The 21,698-nt window shown below is 49.3% G+C and overlaps 1 protein-coding gene across 1 annotated transcript in view; it reads right to left on the minus strand.

The window, feature by feature from the left end:
- Zdhhc14 (zinc finger DHHC-type palmitoyltransferase 14) overlaps positions 1 to 21,698 on the minus strand; it is a 204,437-nt gene that overhangs the window by 35,617 nt on the left and 147,122 nt on the right. The window contains exon 3 of the mRNA XM_051206135.1: positions 14,726 to 14,884. Coding sequence (XP_051062092.1) covers positions 14,726 to 14,884 — 159 coding nt within the window. The remainder of the gene's footprint in view (positions 1 to 14,725; positions 14,885 to 21,698) is intronic.

The following is a 21,698-nucleotide window of genomic DNA, read 5'->3' on the forward strand; positions in this document are numbered from 1 at the left end:
TGGGTGATTCTTGGTAAAGGCACCTAGCTGACTTCCCACTGGCGCCCCGTTTTGTCTCTGTGTTGCTGAGAATTCTGAAGGCCAGGTTTCCAAAGGAGGATCCCTAACCCTCACTTTCTCTTCATCTCAGAACCACAGCAGGGACACCTACGTCTGAACTGCACGTGGCCTTTTCTCTTACCTCACTTTTCTGAAATGGGCCACTGCTTATAACAACGACGACAATTCTCAAAATCTGCCATATCTGCGGTTAGGCAGTAAACGCTTGTCATAATGTCCCTGGACGCTCCCAGTGGAGGTCCCAATGTGTGTGGTCTCTGCTGTTATCAAACAATGGTGTTCTGTTGAAAGGACACGGGTCCCTAAGTTAGCGCCCTGAATTTGGGGCTTGGCTCTTTGCCTGTTGAGTAATGTCACCCAGAGTTCTTTCCAGCTCTCATAACAGGATTCCATTTTAAGAGCTGCAGTCAACTGTGACTGCTGTAAGAAATGTGGGAACGCTGGCTGGCCTCAGCAGAGAAACTATAAATAAAGAATTTACAAAATCTGAAGCTCTGGGAGACTAGGTCAAGGCCAGAACTAATTGGTGGCTCTAAAAGCAGCCAGGAAACACAAAGTACATATAAGGTGGTCCGTCAGGCAGACTGGGGTCTGTGTAGGCATCTCAGACTGTCAACACAGGGTATTGCTTTTGTTTCCTGCCAGTCACAGGAAGCACACAAACACCCCACTGAGTGACTGTGGTCTAGGCAGGTAAGCCTAATTGATTCTCTAAGCCAAGGCTCCCAGCAGAAACAGGAAGCTGGGTCTCTCTGTCTCCCCACCCCCATCCCTCCCCCTCTCTCATGGTCAAGGGAAATTGAGTGGTTTCTGGGGTCCACTGTGGGATGGACCCATGGGACGGCTTATAAAAAGCAGTTAAGAACTTTGAGATGTTTCCAGAAGGTCATGGCATCCACCTTGGACTGCATGAGTGGACAAGTCACACATCTCTGAAGCCAATCATGGCTTAATGGCCTGGAAATGAGACTTTCTTTAGGAGCTGGGGCCGATGAGCACGTAGAGAGGTTCAGCTGGCTTTTCTGAAGGGTCGTGGAGGATCTGTAAGATCAAGGCATAGTGCGGAGTCTGAGGGCAGGAGTTGGACCTAACAGCAGCCTGCAGCAGGGTCCACAGGGCAGCCTGAGGCAGGAGGAGAAAGCAGAGTCCCCCTTGCTCAGCCTGAATTCACCGCAGTCCTCTGGCAGCCGCCAGTCACAGACTCCCTGGCTGGGGGTGGGGAGACTTCAGGCTGCTGACATTGTTACAGCCTGGGTGAGGCCAACAGGATGAAAGCATGATGGGATCAAGAGAAGGAAGAAGGGTGGGACCAGAGAGGAAGGCTCAGCAATGCCAAGCCACCCCGCCTCTCCTCCACTCTGTTTTTACAGGGTTGTAAAGTGTTTTAACCCCTAGGGCCATGATTCTTAACTGTTTTTTTTTTTTTTTTTCATTTCCCAATGCTTTGAAAATCCGATGACAAACTGCCGGCCTATACCAACCTGCCCCCTACATAAAGTGACCCACCATTTCTTGACGCTGTCCCTGGACAGCGAGAGGGGGGAGGGAGGGGAGAGCTACAGGTCTAGGAGTGTAGATCACAGAGATGGCGATGACTTATTTCAACCACTAATTTGAAACTGTATTTCTGTAAGAAGGCAGGCCAGCAGGTGCCTTTTACAGAGTGGCTGCTCTCTAATATGACATGCTAATATGCTACCCTCAGGGCCTTAGAGACACAGCTATAGAGATCCAGCTGTGGCTCTCCTGGCATAACTCAGCTGCTCACTTAGAAGGGAAGTGGTTTTGCTTGCCCTTTAACCCTAGGTTCTTTTAGTCAAAAGATCAGAGTCAACTAGTGGAAGAGGTCAGTAAGTTAGTAGGCCATGACCAGCACCGAAAAAGAACACAAGAGGTCACACCAGACATCCCACAGGGTAAGTACTACTTCCCAAGACTTCACTTCTGAACCGGGACCAGGGCTCCCCGGCCCTGGAATCCCACCGGAAACAGGCATTTCTTACTGCGAGTCACAGGAAAACTCAGGGATGAAAGTTACTGCTTTAGGGCACAGGAAAGGCCCAGTCCTATTTGCTGAGGAAATACATGTATGCTAAGTTCTGTGGCAGGCGCAAGCCTGGAGTAGTTTTCATGATGTCATTTCCATCCTGCAAGAATGATGGCAGGAATACTGATCAGATTTAACATTCCAAAGCATATATACAGCTGGGCATTGGTGGCGCACGCCTTTAACCCCAGCACTTGGGAGGCAGAGGCAGGTGGATCTCTGTGAGTTCAAGGCCAGCCTGGTCTACAGAGCGAGTTCCAGGAAAGGCTCCAAAGCCACAGAGAAACCCTGTCTTGAAAAACCAAAACCAAAACCAAAACCAAACCAAAACAAAACAAAAAAAACCCCAAACATATACCTTGAGGGTCTGCAGAGGAGTGTGTGTGTGTGTGCACGTATGTGTGTGTATAGGTATTTGTGTGTGTGCATTGTGCCAGTATGTTTGTGCACATGTATGCATGTGTGTGTGTGTGCATGTATGTGTGTGCACAGGTATGTGCATATGTACGTTGTACGAGTGTGTTTGTGCACAAAACGCATGTGTGTATACATGTTTGTGTATGTATGTATGTGTATGCACATGTATGTGTGTGTGCATGTACATGTGTGCATGTGTGTTCACGTGTTTGGGGGCCGGAAGTCAGCTTGGGGTTTCTTCAGTTGCTCACCATCTTACTTTCCGAGACAGGGTTCCCCCCTTGCCAATTTGCCACATGCAGCTGGCAAGCCTGTGAGCCCCAGGGTTCTCCCTGCCTAAGCACTGGGAGATCACAGGTATGTGCCACAGGTATGTGCCACCACACTAACCTTTCTTATTCTGAATAACATGTTTCCTAGGGGGGCTGAACTCAGATCCCCATGACCCCACGTCTATGTGGCAAGAAACTCGCCCACTGAGCTATCTTCCTAGTCCTGAAGCTCAGCACCCTTCTCGGAGGTGTGAGGGTGGAGTCATGGGTTTCATTTCATTTAGGCCAGGTAAAGGAAACCTTGTCCCCTTCCAGCTGAGAGCGCTGAGCGCAACACAGAGCCAGAAGAGCAATGGAGTTTTAACACGATTCCTTGTTCTCCAAAGAGGAGACTACAACAGAAGCAACAACAGATTCCTAAGAGGGATCTTGGGTTCATCCCGGCCGCTCCCCTTTGGGTCAGTGCTGTCCACAAGTGTTGCTACTGGAGAAGCCCCACCCTGGAGACTTGATGGCCCAGGGCTTTAACACTTAGGAAGAGTATGGAAAGAGGCTACAGGAGGCGGGATTGGGAGGCTCCCCCCAGGCACCCACGTGAAAGGGTGAAGCTGAGGAAGGAGCCAGGGGCTGAGAGCTGGGGCCTTGAGGCACCGAGAAGCATGGTGCACGCCCAACTGGGGCACGGGGCCTGTGGGATGGTCATAGGGCTCATGGGTCTTCAGGCAGGTGAGGGATCTGGTTCTGTTTTACCAGCAGTCAAATTCTGCTGAAGATGGTTACCCTAGGGTCAGACAGAGGCTGGACGTGGGAGAAGCAGCAGAGGCTGCCCATGGGGGGAGCAGGGATTGGGGTTGTGGGTTCTCTAGGAGATTCCTGTGGCTGCTGTGACAGGGTGTGTGTGTGTGTGTGTGTGTGTGTGTGTGTGAGAGAGAGAGAGAGAGAGAGAGAGAGAGAGAGAGAGAGAGATGCAGTTGGGGTCTACCTGGTGAGTGAATGCCCAGGATCTGGGTACTGGTCAAGGAGGTATCCAACGGGACTTTCTTAGGCACAAGAAACACTGACGTGGTGTCACCAAGGAAGACTGATGCAGGATGTTGGTGACTTCCCAAGTGGAAATGTCTGGTATCAGTTACATCTACCAACTCTGGATCTTGGAAGAGAGATTTGAGCATAGAGCTGAGCATACATTCCAAAGAGACAGACAGCCACAGACTGTATATAAATAAGAAAGGACAGGGCAAGTCCAAGAAAGCAGCAGAAAAGGAGGGGGAGGGAGGGAGGGAGGGAGAGAGAGAGAGAGAGAGAGAGAGAGAGAGAGAGAGAGAGAGAGAGAGAGAGGTCTGGCCAACAGAAACAGACCTCGGTGGAGTAATTACTGTGGCTTTTTCTGGGTGCTGAAGAAAAGTATTTTTAAAGCTGACTGCATTTGGACAATTCCAGAGAAAGCAGGCAAGTGCTTGGCCAGAGGTCACCCCTCTATTGGCTGAGACCCAGCTGCAGTCACAAGCCTTGCATAGCAAGCAGCCTCTTTGGATTGTGCATGGACATTAACCCCAGATAGGATGAACTAAAGCTCCTCAAATTCTGTGGTTTAGACACTCCTGTTGGTGTGACACATACTTTCAAAAAAATTTTTTTAAATAGGTGGGCAGCCTTGTTCTTTTGCCTAAAATGACTTCAATGAACAAACAAACAAACACACTGACTATAGAAGACAAAATACAAGGTAAATTTAAAGAAAATGTATCATGTTTAATCATTAGAGTCCTCTAATGAAGTGACTTTGGAGCATTTGCAGAGGACTAGGGTTCAGGTCCCAGCACCCACATTAGGCAGCTCACAACTGCCTGTAGTTCCAGCTTCAGTGGATCTGGCGCCCTCTTCTGGTCCCCAGGGGCACCTGCATGCATGTGGTGCATATACAGAGAAGCAGGCACCCATATACACATTAACAAAAACTTAAAAAGAAAGCATGTTTTGAAAGTGCTTGGACACATGGTCCAAACCTTATATGAGAAAATACGGCAGATGCATCTAGAACGTCCTACAGGGCTGAAAAGGCAATTCTTGTTCCATGGATGGTTGCGTTTCCCACTGGACACTTACAGTTGGTGCTGGCTCTGCATGGGGGAGAACTCTGGTCCCCTTTGTCATGGCCTCTTGTTGTAAATGAACAAACTGACACTCTGGGTCTACGTTCTGGGTACAGGCATCCCCAAAGGGACAACTCTACTCTTGGTACCCCAACAAATGTTGAACCCTTGGGTCTAAGATTAGAGTCTCCAGTGAGTGTCTCCACCTTTGTAGTGTGGGCAAGCTCAGCCCTGCCTCTTCTCACTTGCTGTCCAGCTCCTTGTACATCCCTGACCCCAGGACCTGCCCAGAGACCTAGGGTGACGGACACCTGAAACAAGACCTTCAGCAACAAGGCTCATTAAAACTTCATGGGGGAGTTTGTTCCCACTCAAGGCCCAGATCCCTGACCCTGGTCCTAGGCAAGGTCCATGCAACCTATCTCTCTATGGGGCAAAGGTGGATGGGGCCATTGCTGGAGTCATGATGGTGCCATGTGAGGGACCTCTGGGAGTGTTTGCAAGCCATCTCTGTGAAGCGCTGTGAGGATCCATCCCCCTGCAGAAGAGACCTCAGGCTCATCTAGAGTCTCCTCTGAGGTCCCACGATGGAGCCATGGCATCTCAAGATCTTCGTTCTACTCATACTAGCTAAAGCAGTACTCGGATGCTACCCCTGGGTGTTTGTGAAGGTCTTGCCTTCTCCATAGGCTCTGAACATCATACGTGTCTGCCTCTGTTCCCTTCTGTGGCCTCAGAAAAGGGGGAGACGCTGCTTAGTGAGGTTTTCTGCTACCACACCTATCACACTTTTTATTTAGGACAATTAAGAAGTATGCCTCACTCACCAAACACCCGTCAATGCCATTTATGATGCCATGACACCTTGCAAACCGCACACAACCGAGCAAAAGGCAAGGCTACCATGTTGGCGACGGGTATCCCCTCTCGGGCACAGCAAATCCTCACCAGCTCTGGGCGAGCCTCCTTCTCACATGGAAAGAGCCCTACCCCGACTGCCCACAGTGATTCCTCTTCCTCCCACTGCTGCTTTGGGGATTTCCCAAGGTCTCTGCTCTCCAGGTTTCTGACTTCACACACATGTCACCTCTCACTACCTGCGCCTCCTATGCCTGCTTGCTTTTTCTCCCTCCTCTCCATCCCACACTTTGCCCTCTTCGCCCTCCGTGTGTCCGACTTCAGAGGCGCTAACGTGTATCACACACCACTCTAGTGCTGCAATGCTTATCTCACCGAGTCTGGGTCCTCACATCTGTGAAGCTGCCACAGACCACGTTCTGGACGGAAAGCTGTGTTTAACGGACTCGGGTCAACAGTTATGACGCAGTCAAAATATTGCAAACCTCCCCTTTCTTTAAAAGTGCCCAGCCTTTTGACACTGTGATGCTGCATTCATAACTACCCCGGGATACTTCTAAATCAACACATGGGGGTTAATGTATTACGTCCTAACATGTGGGAACTGTTAAAAATCTGGGAGCCAGAGGGGACAATCGCCTTTGTGCCTCGGGAACACTGTGCCTTGGTAGTTCCTCTTTGGGTAAATTTCTGGAATCCAGCCATATCTGCCCATTCCTCAGACACTGTCTTGATCTTGGCCAAGGGTCCCATCTCCTGGCTGTATCCTTCATGCAGTCCACTCTGCAGTGTACACAGAGAGAGCACACTCTGAGACAGGGTCACTCGGTATCCTTTGTCCTCGTGACAAAATGGGACCTTCCTGCCTTGTTCCAGCCTGTGGTGCCTTGAGTCTCTCTGGTCCCCGTCTCTGACTGTTGGTTCCCATCCCAGATCTTCATAGCCCGCCCTAGCTCCCCAGTACAGCCTTGTGACCCACCTGCTTCCCTTTGTCTTGCTAACTGGAAGTGGCCCCTTAGAGCTCAGAAGGGAGGTTCCTTCCTGTGCACTGACTGTCTTCCTCATATGCCTGCGCATGGCTGACCTGTGTGTCCCTATGTGTCGTTTACTTCCTGTGTCTGCCCATCTACCTCTAAGCTCATTCGGCAAGACCCGCATTCACCAGTGTCCACCTAGCATAGGGCGAGGCACCCAAACAGCAGTCAGTCTACCGCTCATAACTGGGTGAGTGGAGTGCTCACAGGCGGTGCTCATAGACCTAAGGGGTCCTTAGCGTGGTACTCACTGCCCCTCCTAGTACAGCGTGCCCAGACCCAGGGGCACAAATACTAGTGGCGTTTCAATCCTGCTGCAAAGTGCCAGCCCGACCAGAGATGGGGGAAATGCATTATGTTTCAATTCCTTGGTGAAAAATAAACCCATAAACTGGGTAGGGTAGGAAGTAGTTTTTCAAAGTCCTTAAGAAGCAGATTACTGTGTCATATGACAAATGGCACACCACTCTGCTATATAAGTGTTGTGAGTTTAACTCCTAGGAGGCAAGAATACATTCTAATATTATAGCAACGTTGCCAGCTTGCAGTGGGATGGTTCCTATCACAAGAGCGTGTGGGGCTTGGAAACAAGTATTGCTTTCAATTGTGACAATACGATGAATATTTACCTGTGGAAAGGTTTTAGTTTCCTAACGGTGTGGTTAGGAATGCTTCCCTTTTTTTGAAATATCTTCCTCCCTCCTCCACCACCTTTCTTTTGAGACAGGGTTTCTCTAGCCTTGACTCTCCCGGAACTCACTCTGTAGACCCTGAACTCACAGAGATGTACCTGACTCTGACTCACTAGTGCCGGGATTAAAGGCGTGCGCCACCCCAGCCAGTTCTTTCCAGTGTTTCTGAGAGGCATAAAGGGAAGGAGACAAGAGCAACTGGGACTGGAGACTGCTGCAACAGAGTTGTCACTGACACTGGTCAGGACGGCTCCGTTTATCCGGAGAGAGTAGGGGATGGCTACACATTCTTCACTGGTCTTCACGCCCCCTCTCTTGTAAGGAAGGCTTATTCCAAGTCATGGACACCAGGTTCTGACCGCCCCAGGGACACTGGGGGAGGTACCAGGTTCTGACTGTCCCAGGGACACTGGGTGAGGTACTGGCACAGCCCTCACCCTTAAGAAGCTGTTGCTGCATGTCTGTGTTTGGTTGGAAGGGGAAGGGGAAAAGAATGAACCTAAGGTACTTTTCAAACTTTTTAAAAAAATGTTTATTGGTGGTGGAAGGTGTGTTCATGCCACTGTGTGTATGTGGAAGGCAGTCTGCCCATGGTTCCCTCAGGAAACAGTGTAGGCCAGACTCAGGGCAGGACTCTGAAAGTGGATATTCCAGCAAGACCCAAGCCTCCCAGCAGGGGCTCTTGTGGGGCCCTCTGGGAATTAGTGAGCCAGGATGAGTGTGAGCCTGGTGCTCTAGGCGGAGGCAGTGTGCCAGGGCTTCAAACTCCCTCACCAGCCTTTAAGAGACTTGAAAGACTCCAGGAGAAGCCAGCATCTACTGCATCCCAGCCAGCCCAGTGCAAGGCTGTAAATAAATGCAAATTGCTAGCTCATCACACAAGATGGTAGCGAAATGACAGCAGGGCTAGGGGTCTGAAATCCCATTACGCATCTGTGATGGACAAAGAGTACACAGAGAACGACCTGTGAAGTAAATGGCCGCACACAAATGCAGGCGGGCAGTCCGAGAGCAGAGGCTTCATTTTACTACACACCGTTTCTATGCCTTTGTCCGGAAAAGACACTAATTACACCCCTGCAGGTCTGGAATGGGATTTTAAAATAAACATTTGTCCTCTCCTTAAAATAGACGCTTCCCATTTCAAATACTTCCAGCCTTTTTAGAAAACAAAACAGCTTATTCCAACAAGCTGGACTGTTTTGAAACATATAGGTATGTGTTAAACTTTCAAAATAAGAGCACATAAGCAATTGTCCATCACTGAACTGCCTACCACTCCATAGCCCAGCATTGCCCGAGTCTACCAGCACAGCCGGATCCACAAAAACCTTAGAAGAAATTTCATGTCTGACAAGGTATATGCCTTTAAAAAAAAAAGTGTGTGTGTATACACTTTTGAGCACACGCATGCACACATGAACTCTATTGTTTTGCTAAATGGACACAGTATCAAGCTGCCTCTAAATTCACCTCTCTCCCCCCATGGACCAGTGCAGCTCTCAGGTTCATGAGAGGGCATCCCTGCACAGTGGAAGTAGGTTAACACAGAGCATCACAAACTGGCCAAAGTGCAAAAAAGAGGCCATGGACCTCTATGTCATAACCACTATCCCCCGAGGTTCCGGGGACATGAATGGCAAGGTTCAGGAAGAGGGAGTGGAGAGATTATAAGAGCCAGGGGTTGGGAAATTGCTAAGACAGTTGAACCCATGAATCCACAATAGCCGTGGCTGCCCGTACTGGATCAAGTCAGTCAGCCTTAATGCGTGATGCAGGACGGGTACATGGGACCCACCCCTGGATGAGTAGATAGTGACAGTTGATGTGTGCTAGGGGAGTGAGTCTTCTCCAGGGGTGTGGCCCCTTGTAGTCTGAAAATGCTACAGTGGGTGAGGCCCACACACGTGTACGCGGGTACCACTAATCAGAATCAGTGGGTTATAAAAAAGAGAAGGGGGGGGACTAGATGGGTTGCACTAGGACTTTAACCAGCGAGGGGCGGGAAAGCCCTACCCTGGGTAGTGTAGGTGAAGGCTGCAGTCCCTGCAGAGGGCTTCTGGGCACTTTGTCAGGCCGACCAGAAATGACAAAGGCAGCAGAAAACAATGGTCCAGGGCTTGCCTGGCATGAAGCAGCCTAGCAGTGCCCGGAGTCCTCAGGGCCTGGCACGGCCTGAGGGCTTTGTGCGCTTCCTCTTTGGTCTTCTCAGCCCCTGCAGTGGGGTCCTTTAGCTCAGAGAACAGTGGCCCAAGGACCCAGGCAGCTCCTGAGGGTCATTCTTAGCTTGTAGCTAAGATCCCTACACCTAGGCCAAGTTAGATCTTGATCTTCGTGGTTAGAGATCAACCTTATGATTTTGTCCATGGGTGTGATGCATTTCAAGGGAGCATTCCCCATTACACATTAAGACTGTGTTAAGAACACCTATCACAGGGGCTGGAGAGGTGGCTCAGCAGCTAAGAGCACTGGCTCCTCTTCCAGAGGACAAAGATCGAATCCCAGTATCTACATGGTGGCTCGAAACCATCTGTAACCCCAGTGCTCTCTTCTGGCCCTTGCTGGTACCAGGGACACAAATGGGACACAGGCATACGTGCAGGCGAAACATCCATACACCCAAAATAATATAAAAATTAAAAATCCAGTTCCCAAGAACAACCCAGTGGTTAAAGCTGTCGGCTTCTCCAACACTAACGGGGCCCAGGAAAGAACAGATGTGGGTTGCCAGTCAGGGCAAGGTAGAGACTCCCATGATCCTTTGCTTTGTTTCTTAGCCCCGCCCATCATCCTCACCCCAATGACCTGAGAGATGTGAGCTCCTAAGAGAGCAGAAGTGGACCTAGGCCCTGGATAGTAGTTGTTTAAGAGATTTTGTGGGGCGGGTAGGCGGTTCAACGTGCAAAGGTGTTTGATGCAAAGACGATGGTCTGCGCCCAATCCCTGTGCCACAAACCCAGAGAGAGAAGCAACCCCTGCAGGCTGTTCTATGACTTCCACACATGGCATGCGTGCATCCCGGGCTCTGCCCAACACAAACAAAGCCAAAGGTAAATATAAAAAATATCCAAGATTGTGCATCCCGGGCTCTGCCCAACACAAACAAAGCCAAAGATAAATATAAAAAATATCCAAGATTGTGCATCCCGGGCTCTGCCCAACACAAACAAAGCCAAAGGTAAATATAAAATATATCCAAGATTGCCTGGATGAACAGACAGCCTCAAACCCTTTATCCCAGTATACAGAAGCGACTGATGGTGACATCCAGGGTGCTGGTAAGTGAGGGAGGAAGATCCAGAGACAGAGACAAGACTGAAAGACAATGACCATGTGAGAGAGACAGAGGAAATGCTACCATACCCTCTCCTATTACTGAGAATCATAAAGGTCCTACTAGGAAAGAAGGACACTGCCTATGGCTGCCAGGATGATCTCTCTCTCTCTCTCTCTTCCTCTCTCTCTCTCTCTCTCTCTCTCTGTGTGTGTGTGTGTGTGTGTGTGCATGTGTGTGTGTGTGAGAGAATGGTGTATATACATCTTCGTATGGATATATATGTTGGTGTGTTCATAGGTATAGAGGCCACAGGTCAACATCAATTCTTCCTCAACTACCCCCATCTCATTTTTTTCCAGACAACTTTGCTCATTGAACCTGGGGCTCACCCATTCAGGTAGATCGGCTGGCCGGTGAGTTCCAGGATCTGCCTGGTTCTGCCTCCCCAACTCTGGGGTGAGACATGCACCTGGCTCTGTACATGGGTGCTGGGCATCTGAACTCAAGTCTGCCTGCTTGCGGGCCAAACACATCCCCGACTGAGCCATCTTCCTAGGTGCTGAATCTTGCTTGAATAAGACACCTGGGAGCAGCACTCTTAACTTGTGGTGGGAATGTTGGTGGCATCACTTACTGACCCCTTTGTGTATTCCATGTCTGAGCAGGGTACTCTAGTGGGCATGGCCTCACTTAATTCTTAGATGAAATTTATAAGCTGTTTTAGGCTCACCTTGTATATAGGGGTTGGAAACAGTTGGGAGTATGGAGAAAATTTTCTCAGCTTCCAGGGTTCTCCAATCCTGGGTCTGTGTGATGAAGGCCAGGTCCCAGTCATTAGGTTTTCTGCTTACCGTTTCTGTGGTTACATGAACCCTGGGACTTCAACAAGTACTTCCCTCAGCCCTCAACTAAGAATGCAAAGCTCTTAGGATCTGGCTCTCATTTAAAATGTATTTAACAAAGAAAAAGAATTTCCTGAGGTATCCTGGAAATCTGCACTTCCCCCTTCCCTCTCCTAATGCAAGATGGCAATTATCCACTGTGTTTGGGAAGTAATGACCCAAGGCCACTCCTTACAAGGGAACGGAAGGCTGCAATCTGACCTGGGCTTCCAATGCACGCTGTCTTTTTATTTGCTGTAAAAAGGAGAATGGTTTCGGTAAAAACCTTCTATCTAAAAATACACTAGCAGCAACCTCGCAATTACACTCCTCTGTGGGAGACTTCTGCCTTCTATTTTATTTTCTGAACGCAGAGGTCTGGTCTGTGTCCCGCACATCAGTCATACCAAAGGCCTGTGCTGCACAGCTAACTGGAAAAACCCAAAGCTATGCAGGCTTGGATAACTCTGTGTGTGTGTGTGTGTGCCTGTGTGCGCGCATGTATGCACGCCTGTGTGGATGTGTATGTAGTGTAATCAGCAATTAGCAACTCTATTTTAAACCAACTGCATGTTACTCAGCTCACCTGTCCTCCATAGAGAGGGACTTGGTTAAGGTCAGGCCCAGGACTGTGGACCAAAGCTTACATTCCCCATCAGCTCTGTACCGTTAGGTCAGGCTTCCTCCTCCTGTCCCCATCCCAGACCCTGCCACTCCCTCTCTCTCCCTTTCCCTTTGGTGTCTCTGTCATGGAAGATTACCACGCTTGAATGTGGGTTGCTGGGCTGCTATGGTGACCATGTCCTCAGAAAGGGCCACACTTGCCTCCTGTACATTGTGGGTTGCTGGCTCTAGCTTTCACAATTGGTCGAGTTCACCAGCGGGGACACTGTCTCAAACACTTTTACTATGGCAAAACAGCCCATCAACTGTGAAAACCCATACATAATTTTGGCAAAGGGATTTACATCCAATTTATTAGGATTTTTAATGTGGGACCATACTGGTAGTGACTATATGATTTGTAGGAAGTGACAAGACTCCAACAGGAATTTTCAAGCCATAACCCACTATGAGCTGGGAAAGGCTTTCCTCTGAAGCACGACTGTGGATCTAGCTTAGAGTCAGGAGACGGGGTTGAGACAAATGGGTGAAAATGAGGCAGTAGGAACCAAAAGATAAAACTTTTCACAAATGATAAGGAAGTAGATGCTTTAGGTTTGTAGATAACAATTTCTTATTTGTCAAAATACATCTTAGGGTAAGCCCCCCCCACACACACACACAGGAGAGAACATGAAAAATAACAGGAATGCTAAAGTGTCAGACTATTCAAGCCTGCATCAGACTCAAGGGACAAAATGACAACCCAAGAAAAGGCCCCCAAGGCTGCTCATCAGCCGTACCGATTGCTCCCTGGATGACACTGAAGCCACCACGCTGTCTGGCCCCAAAAGTCCTCAAGGTAGGGTACCAAATCTCACCAAGTCTGTCACATGGCCTCACAGAGGCCCCATGTGCCTCTGCCTGGAGGACAGGGTACAGTTCTGTTGTCATAATTGCAGAGGGTGACAGTGTATCAAGGATTTCTCTAGAGAAAGCCACTCAAAAACATCAGCAGCAGAAATAGCAACAACAGCAGTAACAGCAACAATAGTAACAGTAACAGCAGCAGCAGTAACAGTAACAGCAGCAGCAGCTAACACTTGCTCACAGCCTGGCACTGCCCTGACTGCTCTGAGCCTTTCTGTTTGTGTCATCTTTCAGCCATCACAATACAGAGGAAACCGAGGCACAATTTAAGTAGCTTGTCTAAGTCACACAGGGAGCATTTGGAGCCTGGTCCCCATCCTATGGCACAGTCGTGACCCTAAGGACAGGCGCCTTACTACATGGGAAGGACAAAAGAAAATTCCAGGCTTCTCCACAGGGGATCACAAACCAATAAGAACCAAGACAAGGAAAACAGACAGGGAAAACATGACCCTTGTATCAAACTACAGATTATTAAAGTTAGGGTAAAGTGAATTTCAGATTAATAAGATTTCTTGGCACAGTGGGAGTTACCTTGTAAAATTTAATTTTTCTCAGGAAGAATTGAGACTACAGATTCTGAGATTGAAAGAGAGTGCTGGAAATCGATAATGTGTTCTAAGGGAGACGTTGTCCGGAGGGTGCCTGTCTCCTTTCAGGTAGGGGGGACAATGTTTCCACCCTCACCTCCGTGGAGGCAGGCCACAAGATTGAGGAACCACAGTCTTCTGAAGTGTGGCCAAGCTGTACCCTGTCTTTATTGTCACCCTCTTCTCTTAGCTGTGCCTACGATGAAGATGGTCGATAGTGACAGTGACCAGCTCTTAGTCTAAAGAGACAGGAAGCCTGGCTACAAACTAGAGTCTGAGCCTCAAGTCAATTGTTGGGTAAGTAGCCTTGTTGGGTAAAGGCTAATCACAACCAGGGACTTCTGAGCTGGCATCTCCCCTCCCCCATCTGGCCCCACATGGAAGTTGGCTGTTTCTACCTCTTTCTCTTCTTCAGATCCAAAGCCTTCCTCATCCCTCAAAGCAGCTCTGAGCATGGGGGAGGGAAATGCACAAACCATACGCTTTATGTGTATGGCCAGCTGTCAGGCAACGGAGGGACCCAGGGCTGCAAGGGAGGAGGGACCCAGGGCTGCAAGGGAGGAGGGACCCAGGGCTGCAAGGGAGGAGGGACCCAGGGCTGCAAGGGAGGAGGGACCCAGGGCTGCAATGGAGGGACTCAGAGCTGCAATGGCTTCATTTCAAATGTCTGCTCATCCGGCATCCAGGGGGAACAAAGTTTCATGTGCTGGGATAGAAGGTCCAGCGCTTGGCAAGATTAAAAACAAAAACAACCCCTCTAACCCCCCCGCCGAAACCAAACATCCCTACCGTGAAACAGAGTGGTGAATACGGGCTTGGTGAATGTGTTGCGTGGAGACAGGCAAATGCACGTACCGTACCGGCACAGTAGCCACTGCCAAGCCTTTAGTAGGCGTGTTAAAGACAGGTCCTCTCCGTCTTAGCATCCTAGCAGGGAACTGCTACTCATGCACCACCCGGGTCCTACTCACCTACGCAGTTATCACACAGGCTGCAGTGGGAGGCCCGAGGGGGACGGAAAATCTTGCAGGTAAAACAGTACTTTAGTTTCACAGTCTGGCCATTGATGATGACTTCTTTGGTTCTGGGAGGTGGGCGGTACCCCCCTGAACTGGTGCCATTGGCGATATCTGTGGAAAGAAGGAAAAACGACACACACCTTCAGAATACCATTTCCGCTCCGTGGTCCCTGTCACCTGACTCAGGTCTAGCTGTGGTCAATATTCCTGGGGCAGCGGGCACACTTCACTGCCCTGTGTTATCCTGTGCAAGTGTTGTTGGTGGAAACTGGCTGAACCTGTTCTTGCAGGCCAGAGACCATAGGATGGGGCTCTGGTCAAAGGCCTGAGAGGGTATCTGGTCCTGCCTAACAGAGGGATGGGGTCATGCCCACTCCCTCATCTTCAGAGCATGGATAGGAGACAACGTGGGAGGTACCCACATGACTGCAGAGGGGGCCTTCTCCTGTCTGGCTACCGGCTCGCTAACCTTGGTCTTGACCTTAGAATGGTGTTGGCATGGTTACAGCACCCAGAATCATCTCAATCAACTCAGTCATACCTTTCATCTTCCCTCTTGGACTGAGCCCTTCAAATCCAGCTGCGACATCTCCCTGCTATGCACTGGCCTCTAAAGTACCAGACTGGGATGGCAGGAGAGGACTATCCATCCCTAGAACATCTATTTCCATGAAAAATTCTTAAATGCATATTTTTTTAAAAAAAATCTCTTGTATAATTTATGGCATCACTTACTATTTTTAGAGCCAGTTTAAAAATGTTAAAGAAAACATACTATATCTCTCCCCCCCCCCAAAAAAATTTACAGTTATTTATCTGTGTGTGAGGGAGGGGGAGTAATAGTGTGTGTGTGTGTGTGTGTGTGTAGTGAGATATTCACCTTGCCCACACCTGTGGCATAGACCACGTCCATGGGGGGAAGAGACAGGGCTGGACGTGACCTGGGGGAACTAAGGCTGAGGAGGGGGCTCTGAGAGCTCTCTTGCTTGCAGCAAGGGGACAGGAGGGCATCCGGAGGCATCCTTGGGACCAGGAACATGCTGGTGTTCATCTGTCTATGTTGTAAGTTATTTCTCCCTGAATAAACATCTACTCAGCCTATTTGTTTCTCCTGATCCTTATTAAACATATCTCTCTCTCTCTCTCTCTCTCTCTCTCTCTCTGTGTGTGTGTGTGTGTGTGTATGTATGTGTGTGTGTATGTGTGTGTGTGTAGAAGTCAAGGGAGTCAGGTCTTTCCTTCTACTATACGGCTTCCAGGGTTAGAACTCAGGCTATCAGACTTGGCAGCAAGCACCTTTATCCACAGAGCTGGCCCCTAAGTCTGTTTTTTAAAGTTTCCTTTTATCTCGAAGCCTGATTCTTCTCTGTGGTCCCACATGAGATTCGCTGGACAGCTGGCTACACCACCCCGGCACACACCACACCTTCTCTCTTGGTTTCATACACAGCAGTTTTGGGAGCCCGGCTTTATCCACTTATTGACTCCCCACAGCTCTTCTAGGCCTGCCAAGAAGAATCTGGGACAGCCAGCTGTGTAGTGGAGATCCAGAGCCAAAGAGAATAGCAAGAACCCTTTGAGGGCTTCTGCTAAGACTCTGGAGTGGTTCCAGGGATCTCTGGAGCTGGTGAATCGAAGGTAGGTACTCTTTTAGTTCACACCCACTATCACACACACAATACTTCTGCAGCGTCCTGACGTGGCAGGCATTTGGGGCATCATCGACACAGGCCCGCCACACAAACAAGCTATGCAGGAGTTGTCTGGAGAGTTCGGAAACTACTGGTATCCTGGACTTGACCTCAGAATTCTGATTTCACTGCAGAGTCAGTCATGGAGATTTAAAAGGCTCCCCCCAATCAGTATCCACAGCTGTCAACCAACAGTGTGGGGTCCACAGCATCTATTTTATACAACAGCCCATTGGAGAGGCGGTCTCTCAGCTCATCCAAAGCATGGCATAGGCATCTGCATTTTGCCCAGATTCCCCGGTGACCCCTGCACTTTAAGCCTCAGAACGTGGGTCCGTGGTGAGCACAGCTTCACTTAGATGAGGGGTCATGCCAACTAAACCTCTTCCTGGGACCAGACCTCTTGCTTAGAACCATTAAGCAGCTGTGCAGCCTACTCTGGGGCCACTAGTTGCCTTGCCAACCTGGATACTCTCTTGGTACCCTCCCCCGACATGCTACCCTGGTGATACTCCCCTTCAAGTGATACTAAAGCCAGCAGCATCTGGTGTGCATGCCACCAGGAAGAGGAGTCAGAGCTGGAGGATGGAGAAGGCAGAGAATGTGTGACTGTGGCTGCCCTGAGCATCACAAAGGACAGCTGCAAAGAGCATCAGTGACGAGGGACAGTCTCTGTGAATGCCAACTGGGTGGCTTTGAGGCCTAAAAGAATTTGGCAGTTTTATGGCAGCTGCTGACATGGACTGGATGTAAACTTGCAAACTGACAGATCAGTTACTAAGAAACTCAATCAAATATCTGTGTTAATTTTTGAAGCTGCATCCCCGAAGAGAATACTGCAAAGTGTAGAGATGGCAAAGCTCCCAGCATCAGCAACATGTAGACGATTTAGCCCTGCCTAGCAACAGCTTGACAAGGCCAGTCTTTGTGAGTGCTCCTCAGTAGACCCTACTGATCTTAGACCTCCAAAACACTCCTCTTAGGAAGATGAAACCTGATACAAGCTGAGCTGAAAACTAGGATTCAACAGACAGAGTAAACATAGTGTAAGCAGTTAGCCCAAACCCTAAAACCCCTTGGATAGATAATTGAAGACTGATAATGATGATGATGATAATAAACTGACGTAGCAGAAGACTCAATTCAGGACCCAAATATGCCTTTAACTGATGGGAGAATCAGGGGACCTGTAAAAGGAAAAACGAAGAAAACAGCAACAACAACAAAAACCATCAGGACAGTAGTTTCAAAGGGCTGACCTTGCTGCACAGGCCCTGGGTGGGACATTGCAGCTTAGGAGGTCTCCTGTGGCTGACTGCCGAGGCAGAGACACCGAGCCTCCTGTCTGGTCTTCTTGTGCCTTTGGATCAGATTCATAGCCCCCAAGGACCCAGAGGTAGCCTTCTAAATGTCCACAGAGTGCTCAGAGCCCCCAGGCTTCTCTTCCCATGGCAGCCTTAGCTGGAGTCCTCACCCCAAACCTTGCCACTCTTCTGGGCTTTCCCGAGGAGACAGCCGCTGCATAGCTGGTCCCTGCGCTAGGATGCAGATAATCTCATCTTTCAGGTCCAGTTGGGGCGTCTCTTGTTAAAAGGGCTGGCAAGTAGAGGCGCTGCTCTACACCCATGGGCTCTCACCGTGCTTCATCCATCTATTTACACAGCCAACTGAGCTCTGCTGGACTTCTCAGTGGAACCCTTGCCACTTGGGACTTCACATACTAACTTACACACTCAAGTTTTTCTTCAGAGTTCAGACTGAAGCTGGCAGCCGGTCACAAAGCTTGAGCTTATCAAGGCCTGCAGTCCCAAAGTGTGACACACAGGGTGGAGCTGAGCGTTCTGGTCTAATCCCCAGTTACCCTGTGCGGGACTCTGTGTGCATGTGTGTGTGTGTGTGCATGCACGCATGCACGTGCATGCAACTGTGCTTCTGTTTCTCAGAGCTGCTCTTTGTGGCTTAAATACAGCTCTTGGGAAAGAACAATCAAGTCTACAATAGCTAGTGGCTGCAGAACACTAGAATTTGGGGGGTAAAAAGGTTAGCGGCTTTGTAAGCTTTCAAGAACTATACTTCTCAGGGGCATTTTACACAAGTCTTCTGAAGGAAAACAGAAAAGCCTGAAATGGCTTTTACATTCATAAAGGCCCCTCTCTTAATGGTTGGAGCTGTTGGCAGAGAGGTGGTAATGATGTGTACTTGTGTGCCTGTGTCTGACAGCAGCCTTGCAATCAAACCCATGGGCAAAGAACTAAGGTCCCTGGGGTGGGAAGGAGAGGTTGGCCATGCATGCTCAGGAATGGGAAAGCAATAGCGAAGGAGGTATCTCAGTGAAAGAGAAAGCCGGGTCTAGCCAGACACCTCTGGAAACTGTTCTTTAATATCTGTCTGTAGCATGAGTTCTAATAGGTCTTAAGAAAAACTCAGAGACAGATATTGGGGTTAATGCTGAAGATCAGAGAAGTAAAGCAGCCAGCCACTAGAGTTCTTACCTCTACCAGTGCCCAACCAAAGCCTGCATCCTCAGACTGCTTAGACTGCATCGCTCCTCAGACTGCTCCTTAGACTATCTAGACTGCGTCTGTCTCCACCAAACCTCAGTGCTGGGATTAAAGGCATGTGATCCCAAGTGCTGGGATCACCTTTGTGTGAGCTGTTTCTATTTTAGACTGGTTCAATTTTGTGTAGCTCAGGGTGGCCTTGAACTCACAGAGATCACCCACCTGCCTCTGTCTCCAGAGTGCTGAGATTAAAGGTGTGTGCCACCAGTGCCTGGCCTCTGTGGCTAACTAGTGTGGCTAGTTTTGCACTCTGATCTTCAGGCAAGCTTTATTTGTTAGATCATAAGCAAAATATCACCACATTTGCCTGCTTGTTTAAGGCCCACCTTGGAAAGGGAAGCCATTGCTTCTTCCTGAGGGGACAGGGTGCTAACATTTGACCTCAGAGTGCTGATTCCCAACCCAAACTGCTCTAGGTAACTGAACTCTGCTGTCTTAAACTACAGGAGAAAATGTCACCTTTGAAGATGTGGCTAAAGATTCTCCAGATGAAGGCTTCATCTGGAGGACTGACATTCCCTGGTGTGCTGAAGTTTCACAGACCATTAGCCAGCTGACAGGGCATCTGCTAGAGTTGTGGGAGCCTTCGCTAACAGGAGTTTAAGTCAGCGTGACGATAGGGCACTCGGGGCAAACGGGACTTCAGACTCTACTGCAGAGTCGAGAATAGCTGTTCACTGCCACAGCACAGACATGGATTTAACAAACCTAAATATCCAATAGAGGTCCACTAGACACCCAACAGCCTTCTGGGGCTGTGGACAGAGGAGCACACAGGACAAGTCCCCGCCCTTTGTGGCATGTACTCTAGGGAGGGCAGATAATTCAGAGAACGGGGTTGTGATGACTCAATTACACAAACGAATCATACTGCAGACTAGATCTCACACTTGGCCCATGGTCAGGATCATTCAGGGTACGATGATTTTTCATCCAGGGGTGAGTCTGCCCACAGGGAAATGTGTTGTCACAAGTAGGAGGGAGCACTCTTGGCAACTAGCACAGAGGCCAGGCATACTGTTAAAAGGCCCCCACAATGCACAGGCCAAATATGACAGCCCACAATATATCAAGAGCATGGAGGCAGAGAAGCTACTCTAAGCATGGTCCGTGAACCAGCGGGCTTGGCATTATCAAAAAGCTTGTTTGCAAGGAATCAGTTTGGAGCCTACCCCACTCTGAGTCACCTTATCCAGGCCCTGCATTTTCAAAGATCCCCAGGTGATTGGGGTACTTGTGAAAGTTTGGAAATCACTGCTATTGGTGTCACATCCATCAGTAAGTGGGATAAACTTGCTGGCAGGCCAGACAATAGGTTAAATAAGCCTGATGAAGTCCTTGTGCTCTTATTTTTTAGGTTTTCTGACAAATACCATGCACAAAAGTTTACTTGCATGGAAATAATACAGAGGGAGGGAGGGATGGAGGGAGAGAGAGAAAAAGGGAGAGAGAGGGAGGGAGGGAAGGAAGAAGGGAGAGAGGGAGGGAGGGAGAGGGGGAGGGAGGGAGGGAGGGAGAGAGAGAGGGAGGGAAGGAGGGAGGGAAGGAGGGAGAGAGAGGGAGAGGGAGGGAGAGAGGGAGAGAGAGAGAGGGAGGGAAGGAGGGAGAGGGAGAGGGAGGGAGGGAGGAGGGAGGGAGGGAGAGAGGGAGGGAGAGAGGAGGGAGGGAGGGAGAGAGGGAGAGAGGGAGAGGGAGAGAGGAGGGAGAGAGGGAGGGAGAGAGGGAGAGAGGGAGGGAGAGAGGGAGGGAGAGAGGGAGAGGGAGCGAGAGAGGGAGAGAGGGAGGGAGAGAGGGAGGGAGAGAGGGAGGGAGAGAGGGAGGGAGAGAGGGAGGGAGAGAGGGAGAGGGACTTTACTTCCACACATACTCATCTGGGAGGTAGAAGCTAAGAATGGGACTTCTCTAAGTGTCCCCGGCTCATACAGTTGATGAAGAGGCTGACCAAGAATGGTGACAGAGAGGAACATGCCGTTTTCAAAGATGTCAACACTTCGTGAAGAGCTGGGACAAACAGTTATGGAAAGGCTGCGCCCCCTCCCAAAACAGCCAAAGTCTGGCTTTCAAACTTTTTTTGTTTAAGATATCGTCAAAGAAACTTTTACAAATAACCCTCAATATTTCTAACACAGTTGGGGGAGAAATACCTGGCTGACTGGGACGGGCCCGATAAGTTAGTCCTTTGTACCGTCTTCCTGGGGACACGATTTGAAAAAAGCATCATGAAAGACAACAGCTGAGATCTAGAATAACACCAATTTTCAGAAGAGATCCTACTTATTACATCGACCCATTCAAGGAGAGAGACCCATTGAATGTGGACATGTGCTATTGTGAAGTTGATGGGATGGCGGCCTGTGTTATTTCTGGCATTCCCATAGAGTGGGAAATACCAATGTTCTCAATGGATTCTGTGACTGTAAATGGAAATATTTCTAACAATAATACTGGAAGGAATCATAAGTTTCAGGAAACAGAAACACAGAAGCTATCAGTGTGATTTTTTTTAATCTAGTGGAGAGAATAGGTCTTAGTGGGCGGTGTTTTAAATGAGCCTGGCCTCAATAGGCTCATGATGTTTAAATACTTGTTTCCCACTTGATGGAACTGTTTAGAAATGATTAGCAAGGATGGCTCCCTGGGAGGTGCATCAAAGCCCATGTCATTCCCAGTTAG

The sequence above is a fragment of the Phodopus roborovskii genome, unplaced genomic scaffold, assembly GCF_943737965.1.
Source record: "Phodopus roborovskii unplaced genomic scaffold, PHOROB, whole genome shotgun sequence".
In the NCBI taxonomy this organism is placed as follows: Eukaryota; Metazoa; Chordata; class Mammalia; order Rodentia; family Cricetidae; genus Phodopus; species Phodopus roborovskii.